We start from the raw sequence: 9,884 nt of genomic DNA on the forward strand, positions 1-9,884 counted from the left end.
AAAACTTGGATGAGAAATGCTAGAGTGATAGAGAATTGGGGTAATGCCCTGATATTCTTAGACAATAGATCAAAAGTAGTCCAAGTAGAGATGGACAATTCGAAAACCTCATTAGTAGACCTAGATGCCATCGATGCCATGCTAAAGGGTGACTGAAAGGCGAGAAGCAATTATGGACCCATAATGAAGTACATTTCTTGTCCTAAGGATGAGGCTGACTCGATGCATGTGTTGGGTAACCATTAACCTTCCATTCTTAGATGATGAGGATGAATATAGGCAAGTTGTAGACTAAGCTAGTAAACCCAACAAAGCCAAAATCTCAAACCTACCCACAGTGTCCCTATGTATGATGGCTAGGAGTTCCATCAACCAACCAATGCCAATCACCTATCCCATCCCAGCTAACAAATTGGAACTCTGTAAAACTCTTGAGTGCCTGTCAAGTGAGGTAGCTAGTAACCTAGCTACCAATTTAAAGCCCCTCAAGGATCTCATGGAAAGCAAAGAGTGGCGATGGACTAAGATGCACGACTTAAACCTATCATATAACTAGACTCTCATGTCAAGTGAGGAAAATCTTGAGAATAGGAATCGTGAAAACGACGCACAATTTGAGTATGAGGATTTTGAGGATAAGTACAAAGATTGTGGCTCCATCAATGAGGGCAGTGAAGAGAAATTAGAGAACATAGAATATGACACAGATGGAAGAGTGATTGAGCAAATCAGAGCAAACACTAAACCCCTGAGAGATCGACACGTTTAGAGTAAACAAAGGAGTTGCCAAGGTAGTTTGTGATCACACTCGGCTTGAATGATTAGAGATGGTAGATTATGAGCAAGCTCAATTAGTTCAGCCTTGAACCACACCATTATTTGGAGTGGAGTCAGCCTTAGGAGGTGCGACCACCACAGGAGATAACCTCTCAGGTGAGGATGGTGAGTACAACTACGAGTCAGAAGTGATTTCTGATAGTGACCTCACTTGTATTATCTATCAAGTTTGTCTCACTTTTGCATGCTTTTGCCTCTAGCTACTACTGCCTCTCGATCATTTAAACCAGACATCAACACTAGGAATTGTGACACGTATATACTATTGATATGATCAGTACCAATGACAATAAGAACAAGGATAGGAAGCCACAAGATCCTAGTATTGATCATTTGCATTAGGTCCTTCCATAATCATCATCCCAAGATCCTCTCCAATCTCCATCCCCCTACCTTTGTCCTAGCCTCCTTGCACCCTCTATCCTAGTATGACTCAAACTTCGCAAGGTGGAACACCACCCAGTTGTTGGCTAGACCACTTCCTTGTCAGAAGTCCACTAGTGAAAGGCTAAGTTGGATGCGTTGCTTACAAAAGCTCATGAATACTTTTTACCCTACGAGAAGTTGATGGATGAAGAAAGATCGTGAAGCATCTAATTTCTTTTTATTGCATACAAAAGCATCTGAATCCTATTTTGACATCATTGAAAAAGGAATCAAAAGTTAAACATGTCTCTCAATTTTGTTGAGGGGTGATAAGACATTAATGTGTGATAGTTTCATCTAGTCAATCATGGCGCAAGGAAAAACTACTAATCAATTATCAACACTGTAACTTGGATGCAACGAAGAAAAACTACTAATCAACAATGAACACACTAATCAATGCACTGACTTGCACATGATGAAAAGGGCCATTCTGATAGCTTCTTGTCAAATGAATTGCAAGTTCTCCCCCTCCTCATCTCTCTCCCGTCATTTTGTCCCGTCTCATATTCCTTCTGTCTAAAAAGACTTGAATCCTATGAATTGAAGGACTGAAATACGAGTGAAGAATGAATACTTAGCATCGTATTTCTATTGTTCGTCATTAAATTTTTCGAATTTCTAGCTTTCTTTTGAATTTAAAACAAAAAAGATAAATCGGAAGCGTCTATTAGCTGCACATGTAACAAGAAGGATGTTGAAGTGTGATCCATTTGTGGAGAAATTGTTTTGACATTAGCCAGTTTTCAACGGCTAAAATGTATGAAAAATTAGCGAATTTGGATCAATAGAAATTCAGACATTTATAAATCCCTCCGAGAGAAGTATACTACAGGCTGATTTTTGTGGTGAATTCCGTTTGTGGCCCAATATGCTTGCCTTAGATATTTGTCCACGGTGTCAGTGTGTGCGTGTGCGTGGATATATCAAGCATATCATGGGCATCCAACATTTCTTCCAGGACCGCCATACGTGATGTAGGTCTTCCATTCAGGGTCAGACTGTAGTTTGATGTCATAGCACTTGAGGTTGGTTCTGGATGTTGTCACTCTGCGTATGCGGGTCAGGACCTGAGGATCTTCGTCATAATCCGTCACCTTGATGCCTCGCGCAAAACATGCCTTCCCGAAGCCCTCTTGTGGGAAGCGGCCGCTCCCCATCTGGGTAGTCGTGTGCACACCACCGATGTTTGCATTTAAGATCTCGCCCCCCACCTCCACAAAATCTGCATATTCGGAAAGCCTCTTGAATAACTTTCCTGGCCAATACCCCACATTCTCATCGTCAATGCGTAGCCACCAGTTTCCTGTTCTAGTATCCTGCATCATTTTCCTCTTAATCATCAATATGATCTAGGCAAATTAAAGACCTAGCAAATCCCACAAAGTTCCGATTTTGATCTAACCACTCATGCCTATCCTAGTTAATACTACAGAGCTTCCAGTATTCCTGAAAGGACTAGCTTGTCCAAATAATTTGTGACTCAATTAACTAGGACTAGGTGCTAATGAATGTCGCACGCATGCAGCATTGTTATTGATCAAACTGAGTATATCAGAATCAAACCTTCCAAATTTGAAGAGGGTCAATCTCATATTGTGGACCTTCAATGGTAGAAAAGACGTCGAAACGGTTCCCAGGAGAAAACCTGCGCGAGGTTAAAACAAACCCATTGCATTCGAGATTGTAACAGCCTGTCTGTTTGTAACCATCAGCCTTAACACATCACAACAAGTAGATAGATTAGCAAAATATAGCTTTAAAAGGTACTTAAGCTACAAAGGGAATATAAATAGATAGGTAGCTTTAGCCAAATTCTCATCTCTGTAGGCAACTTACCGTCCAATATACGAAGAAGTACGGCATTTTACTACTAAACCGTTGGGGATAAACCTATATGATGACAAGGTTCAGGGGTCACAGTGATTATATTTGGAGATTCAGGAGAAATAACATTAGTACATTAAAGTGGCCCGATAAACATTACCATCCATCCAGCTTCAATAGTTTCTATGTTGGAGGAATCCTGCGGGTCTTCATTCGCAAGCCATACTTGTGACAAACTGAATTCCCCGGATTCTGGTTGGACAATGGGTTTCCATATGTTGAGAATGATTGACATCCCATAATACTTACTTTTTTCTGTCCTTATGGTGGCATACTACGGCAGAGTAAACAAAAGGAATAATGTTAATGTCTTAACAGACTATATTTCTGAACATATACTACACACACGCGCGCGCTCTGTCTCTCTCTCTATATGTCTTTCTCACAAGCCCACAATATAATTAAGAACAAAAACTGTAACAAAGTGCTACATTACGTCCTTGTTATTTAGGTGCTCTTTGCCTATTTGTTACTAAACTACATTTTGCAATATTCAATCGAAAGGGAACTCCAACCAAGTAGTTACCTCATGTATAAATGAAGGCTTCTTCTGTGGTTCATCACGCTTTCTCTTTGCGTGAATAGAATCTAAAGAATGGATTCTTGGTATCGGTACTGTGCCCCAAGGGCACACTATGCCATTGACATCACCTTGTTGATAATCCGCAAAGCTTGCACGAGTTGCGAGAGAAGATGGTTCCGGTAGTGGATCTACGGGCAAGGAGGTTGGAAATTCCTAATAAATGTAATGAAATGACCAAAATATAACATGTACGAGGTGAATTTCATGATAAAATCAAACCGGTATAGAGCCTATCTCATCCTAATGAATAGAAAGATCAATATAAATGGAGTCGTTGTATACGTGTACACAGGCAAACATGTATATGTATGTATACATACAACATGCATGTGTGCATATATATATATGTATATATATATATCTATATATATCTATATATATATATATATCACACTCTCACAAAGTCACTCAATTTATGTATCTGTACATGTTTTTATGTACCTGGAAAGTGTGGTTTTGGAGGAGAGGATGGTCAAACGCAGGCTGCTTCTCTCGCAAAACACAGTCGATGAAGTGTCCAAGTGGGCTCTAGTAGTGATGTTTACAAATTTCATCAGTCTTTATCATCCAAAGAGTAAGGATCGGTGATCTTACTTAGCAAAATAGTGTAAGTAGTGATTAATCGAGAGATTAGCTATCCATTCAAAAGATAATTAATCTAGAGCACTGTTCCTGATTAATGAAGGCAGCAATGCTAAGTTTTACTCTTTACAAAAAGCAATGTGAATATCGGTTAACCGTTCCAGTGAAAGATAAGCAGTGTGAAGAAGTGTTCATCATTATTGAGGAGTGATGGGTCCGTCCTAATTACTGTCTATATTCCGAACTCTCAAGAACAATGATTTTCTTCACTGCGAGTATCAGTCGCTTTAATTACCGTAGCTCACTTCTATGCTACTACAGTAGCTATGCCGCCTTATGCGTATCATTATTCAATGACGGATGTAAATAAATCCATCGCATAATAAACTGTTTTTCTAGTTCCCATCGCATAATCATACCATGATGCAGCTGAGCTTTAGCAAGAATATTATGAAACTTCGATGATCATGGCTACGTTCTCACCCTGAGGGTAACGACTGTATGCATGGGTCGTGGGGCTGTACTACGCGCGAAGCAGCATGAGATCGTCGTCGCGATATTCAGTATCACCACCACCGCCCACATCCTCATCATCGTCAGTATCGCCATCGCGAATGGTCCGATTCCCACGACCGTTGCAAGATCGCGAATGCCAGTATTTACTCCACGGTATATAGATTCCCGTTCACGCCGTCTGATCTCATTTATACATTTTACATTAAGAAAAACATGAAAACACAGTCGGGCACCTGATTATCATAAGTCAATACTTTCGGAGACTAGTTTGGTCCTTCTAGGTCGGTTAAAGAGAAACGTAGCTTGCCATTGATACCCTCATAACAGTAGACATGGGCTCATATGCTTTTCTTCTTTTCCTCGCCGACGGAAAACACTTGTGTTCATAAACGGACTGCCAATGTAATAGCATGCTTGGTTTGTTTATGGGTAGGACAACTATGATCTATGAAAAAGATGCAAAGTGATATTAGTTATCCTCTCTCCTGGCTGTTGACTTGGCAACTGGTGTGACGGCAAAAGGACACAAGCAAAGAGAAAGGAGGGGCCAATGTAATCATGGAGGAGATGAAGAAGCAGGCTGCACCTATCATAAACTTCTGGGAAAAGGCGGAGATCCCAAAAAATAACAGAGGTAGAGCCAGTGCATTCCTTAATCTCAAGAGGATTCCCTCGGATCAGCTTGACAAGGAGTAAAAAAAGAGAAATTTTCTAGAAAAAGTCTCAACTAGTAAAAGTGGAACACTTTACAAGTTAGTGATATAGTAAAACATTTCTATATAGAAAATTTTTAAAATTCTAGTTGATGATGTAGTAAATTATTCCTAGATGGGAAAACTAGTTGGAATCATAGATATAGTGAAATTTTCTTATATAAGAAAACTAGTCGAAACCATTTATACAACAAAATATTCTTATATAGAATTAACAATTTGAACAAAACTATAATACAAGTTAATTAGTAGAATAAAAATGATAATTTTTACTCATACATGGGAAAAAAAATCCAACTCACACATAGGCAAGTACTACCAGTCAAGGACAGACAAGGTTGCCCAAAATGTTTTTATTGAAATAATTCTGATCAAGTCAAAAAGTAATCCACAAAATTCAAGTCACATTAGGGTTGTTTAAAATATTGCAATTTCCAAAGCAAAAGAAGCCACACTTGGAGAATTGTTGAGAAACCTATAAACAAGTGGTTGGTAAAAGCACATCACTTGTACTCTCAAGCTTCCTCTCAAATGGCAAATAGATTAGCAACTATCATACAATTAACAATCTAGAATCACAATTTAGAAACCTCCTTAACCATAGGTCCTTCTCACTATTTAGGGCAATCCTTGCTTACCAATTACAATTTCCAACACAAGCAACAACACTTATTTCTATTCTTTTTGGGATTATGAATAGGTGTATCACTCTTCAGACATTTAACATTCAGTATACCTTTTACCAAATTAGCTTTCTCAATCACGCTCCGTTGTGATTGGTTTCTACACTCTTAGCCTCTCTTAATTTTGAAATGAAGGCATTCCAACTACCCTATTTAGCTCCCATTCTATTGATAAAGCTAGAGCATGTTTTGCTAGTTGCAATATAGTGGTGGTTAGCATTTTAATATTTCATGAGATCCAGACAACCAATAGATCCAATTGGAGCAACTTGGACAATCAATAGTTTTGGCATCCATTGACTTGGCTTCTAGCAATCAACAAATACTTTTAAATCCCACTAATGCTCACAAGACATCTACACACCTTAAGGGTTGTATAATTTTTTTGTGATGCTATTTAGATTTTTCAATCCTTCAAACACTTTCCACAGGCAACACAAATTTTCATCATTTAATACAAAAATCTCTTACTCATTTGGCTTGATGGCATATTCATTCACACCAAGACTTGGAATGAGCAACTTCAAGCGCTTCATTATGTTCTTCATCCTCTTCTAGAAAAAAACCCTATGAATCCAGTTCAATTCTCTTCCATGAGCAAACACTCTTGAAGCATTATTCATATTGTAATGGTGCGAATCTGCCACCCATAAGCTTTTTCAAAATGAAAGCAAATATAATCAAGTTTCATGAGAATATAATTCAACAGATCAATAAAGTCAAAGAGCTTGTATCGTCCCTTCCATTTTAAAGATCTACTAATGCATAGTGCCATTGCTAGACACTACAACAAAAAGGCTCCATAGACGCGCTTGTAGACGCAATATTTGAATTGTGAAAAAAAATGTCGGGCGCGTTTATTAACGCGTCTATTTCCGCGTCTACAAAATCGTGTCTAAAAGCGCGCTTATGATCAGAGTTACACGCACACTTAAACGTGCCTATAGACGCGCGTATAAACGCGCTACGTAAAAACATAATCATATTTATAAAAAAGTGAACATATTCATATTGTGCATCTATACAAGTGTGTATCTACGCGTCTAAAATCACATTTACTCTGAAAGTTTTTGACGAGAATAGACACGCATTTATCCTGCAATTTAGACACACTGATAGACACGCAAAACAGAGGTATGAAAAAAAAAACCAGAGAGCATGTGGCTTTACCCCATCAACATCAAATTGTATGCTTAGGGAAAACAGAGAAAGATTATTTCGAAGATTGGATACTGAAAACAAAACAATGTATGTAGCACACGAAATTTCATATATATAGATGAAACGTTTTTACATTATGAGTTCTAGTGCTTGTGACGTCATGGTTGCAAGCACTAGTTGAAAGTAATACATATCAAAAATGAAAATTACAAGCCAAGGGGAGGCATGCATGATGCCAGGAGGCATATTCCACGGTGGATTCCGTGCCATGGTGGATTCCGTGAGGTTTTACGGTGGATTCCGTAAACTTAAATGACCGGGGCTCATACGCAAAGAGGATTCTTTGTGCGAGAAGTTGATGGGGACGCCTGTCCTTTTCGGGCGTTTCATTAATTTAGTGTGTACATGGGTGATTCCATAGCGGGTGATTCCGCAAAATGCATATTAAATTAATAAACGTTTATGAGTTTAGAGTGCGCACTTGTAATAAATTAAGGTTAGGATTTATTTCTAACCAGTTGATTTATTTATGTAGCTGAAGATTGCTAGGTATTCACTTTTGTCGGTTTAATTATATTATTTTACTAACGATTGTGAATGCTTCAGTTGATGTGTAGAGATAGCAGCAGTGGCGGAGGAAAGCATTGGAGTCTAGCGAGTATTCGACCTTTGGACTATATTTTGATAGGCACCACGCCTATATTTTGTTATGTCTATAGAGACATCGATTATTTATTATTATTTTGTATGCGCTTATGCGCCCGGATATGTTATTTCTATTTGGACATTGAGATTGGGCGTGCCAGACACTATGGGCACCGTCCATTAGCTTTATTTTCCTATTTTTGTAGAAAGCAAACTCAAAAGCTAAAAGCTTGTCATATTTTTGTAATTGGGCTATTATTGAGCATGAAGATTGGAAATATACATAAAATACATGCTTTGTGAAGCGCTCACACAAGGCATGGGGGAGATTGAACCCAATTTGTCTCTTGCCTCTTGTCGTGCATGCTTTTACATGGGTTTTTGTGCAAAAAGGTAGAGTTCTTTGTTCTTGGGGACCTACCGGGATTCACCACATGAGCTATCTGCGACCGATCTGCGCACCAATGCATGCATGGGGCTCCTCTATATCTCCTCAAAAGAGGCATCATCATCGCTACCACCACCACTGCCTTTGCCACTACTGTTGCTGCCACCGCTACTGCTAGTCCCCCCTTCACTATCCTCAACTGCATCAGGACTCGCCTACACAAAGGATTAACGCATATAAATACCATTACAAACAATAAATTAGAGTTATCTATACTTTTCATGTAAAAAATAAAACATACCTCTTCTGGTGGTGGAATCCTCATGGCGTGATTATATTGCTCCTCCGTGATGAGTCCCTCCTCGTAGAAATACTGCAAAGTGGACGCCCGGTTATGACCTCGATGGTAGCCTACCTCTCTAGGAGTAGGCATCCTACCAATGATATAATACTACAAAACAATTTGAACATACCATCATTGTATGTGGCATGCACGACACTCCTCAAGTAGGCTATCACTTCCCTTCCCTCAAAGTCATGCAAGATACCACCAACATCAGTGATAGAGTAGTACATTTGTGGAGGCTCACCTCTCTCATTTTTCGATGAGGGTGATCGAGAGCCACCACCTAGGCAACCCCCACAAATCCCTTGACCTCCTCATCCTCCTGCACCACTCTCCTTCCTCCCTCGACGTGCACTACCCTCTACCTCACTCCATACACGTGCTTCTGCAGATGCACGTGCTTCGGCCAATCCATGTACCTCAGCTAATCCCTGTGTAGGCAAAGATGTGATAGGTGTCCCAGACATCACACTAAAAACCTCCTCTACAGTGGGAGGGTGACCAAGATAATTGGTCATCTCCCCCATGAATTGCTCCTTGTTGAATGGGGTACTGGAGGATCCAGGATTCTACATCTACATAAGAAAAATCATATTACCCTGTGCAGATAAAACATATTACATACAGCGTCTATACCTGCCTCTCTATGCGCGTCTACACCTGCGACTCTGTGAGCGTCTGTCAGTGCGTCTATCAGCGCGTCTATTTCTGCGTCTATAGCTGCGTCTACAGCTGCGTCTACACTGTCATCTGGACGTGCTGACAGACGCGCACAGTCGCACCATTTCTTCTCAAACTTGCTTAAAAAACAAAGCTAAAAAACCTCCATAGATGACAAGATCCAGCATGTCAAGAGAGAGAAGAGAGAGACAAACAAACAGAGAAAGCAAACAAGATTGAGAGAGAGAAGAAGAACTCACCTTCTTTGCTTGTTCCAACGGGTGGCGGCGGCTAGGTTGCAAGCTCCTTGTCCTCCTTCTCCCTTCCCTTGGTAAGTTGCTTCAATCTTGTTCTCTTCCTTGCTGTTTGGCTCTTGTTCTTTACTCTTTGGCTCTTCCTTCCTCCTGTCCTCTTTTTACTCTTATTTCCTTGCCTCATTGTCTTCATGAAGTGATAG

General features: G+C 39.8%; 1 protein-coding gene across 1 annotated transcript; it reads right to left on the reverse strand.

Moving 5' to 3' along the window:
• Positions 1-2,198: 2,198 nt before the first annotated feature.
• Positions 2,199-3,385, reverse strand: LOC148034603 (protein neprosin-like). The gene is made up of 4 exons (XM_087680685.1): positions 3,251-3,385; positions 3,103-3,156; positions 2,830-2,979; positions 2,199-2,582 (listed from the first exon to the last, which is right to left on the reverse strand). Exons 1-4 carry the CDS (start codon positions 3,383-3,385, stop codon positions 2,199-2,201), a joined length of 723 nt encoding a protein of 240 aa, XP_087536811.1.
• Between the last annotated feature and the right edge of the window lie 6,499 nt (positions 3,386-9,884).

The sequence above is a fragment of the Lygodium microphyllum genome, chromosome 6 (genome assembly GCF_053477565.2).
Source record: "Lygodium microphyllum isolate KBCC chromosome 6, Lygodium_microphyllum_v1.1.10, whole genome shotgun sequence".
Classification (NCBI taxonomy): Eukaryota; Viridiplantae; Streptophyta; class Polypodiopsida; order Schizaeales; family Lygodiaceae; genus Lygodium; species Lygodium microphyllum.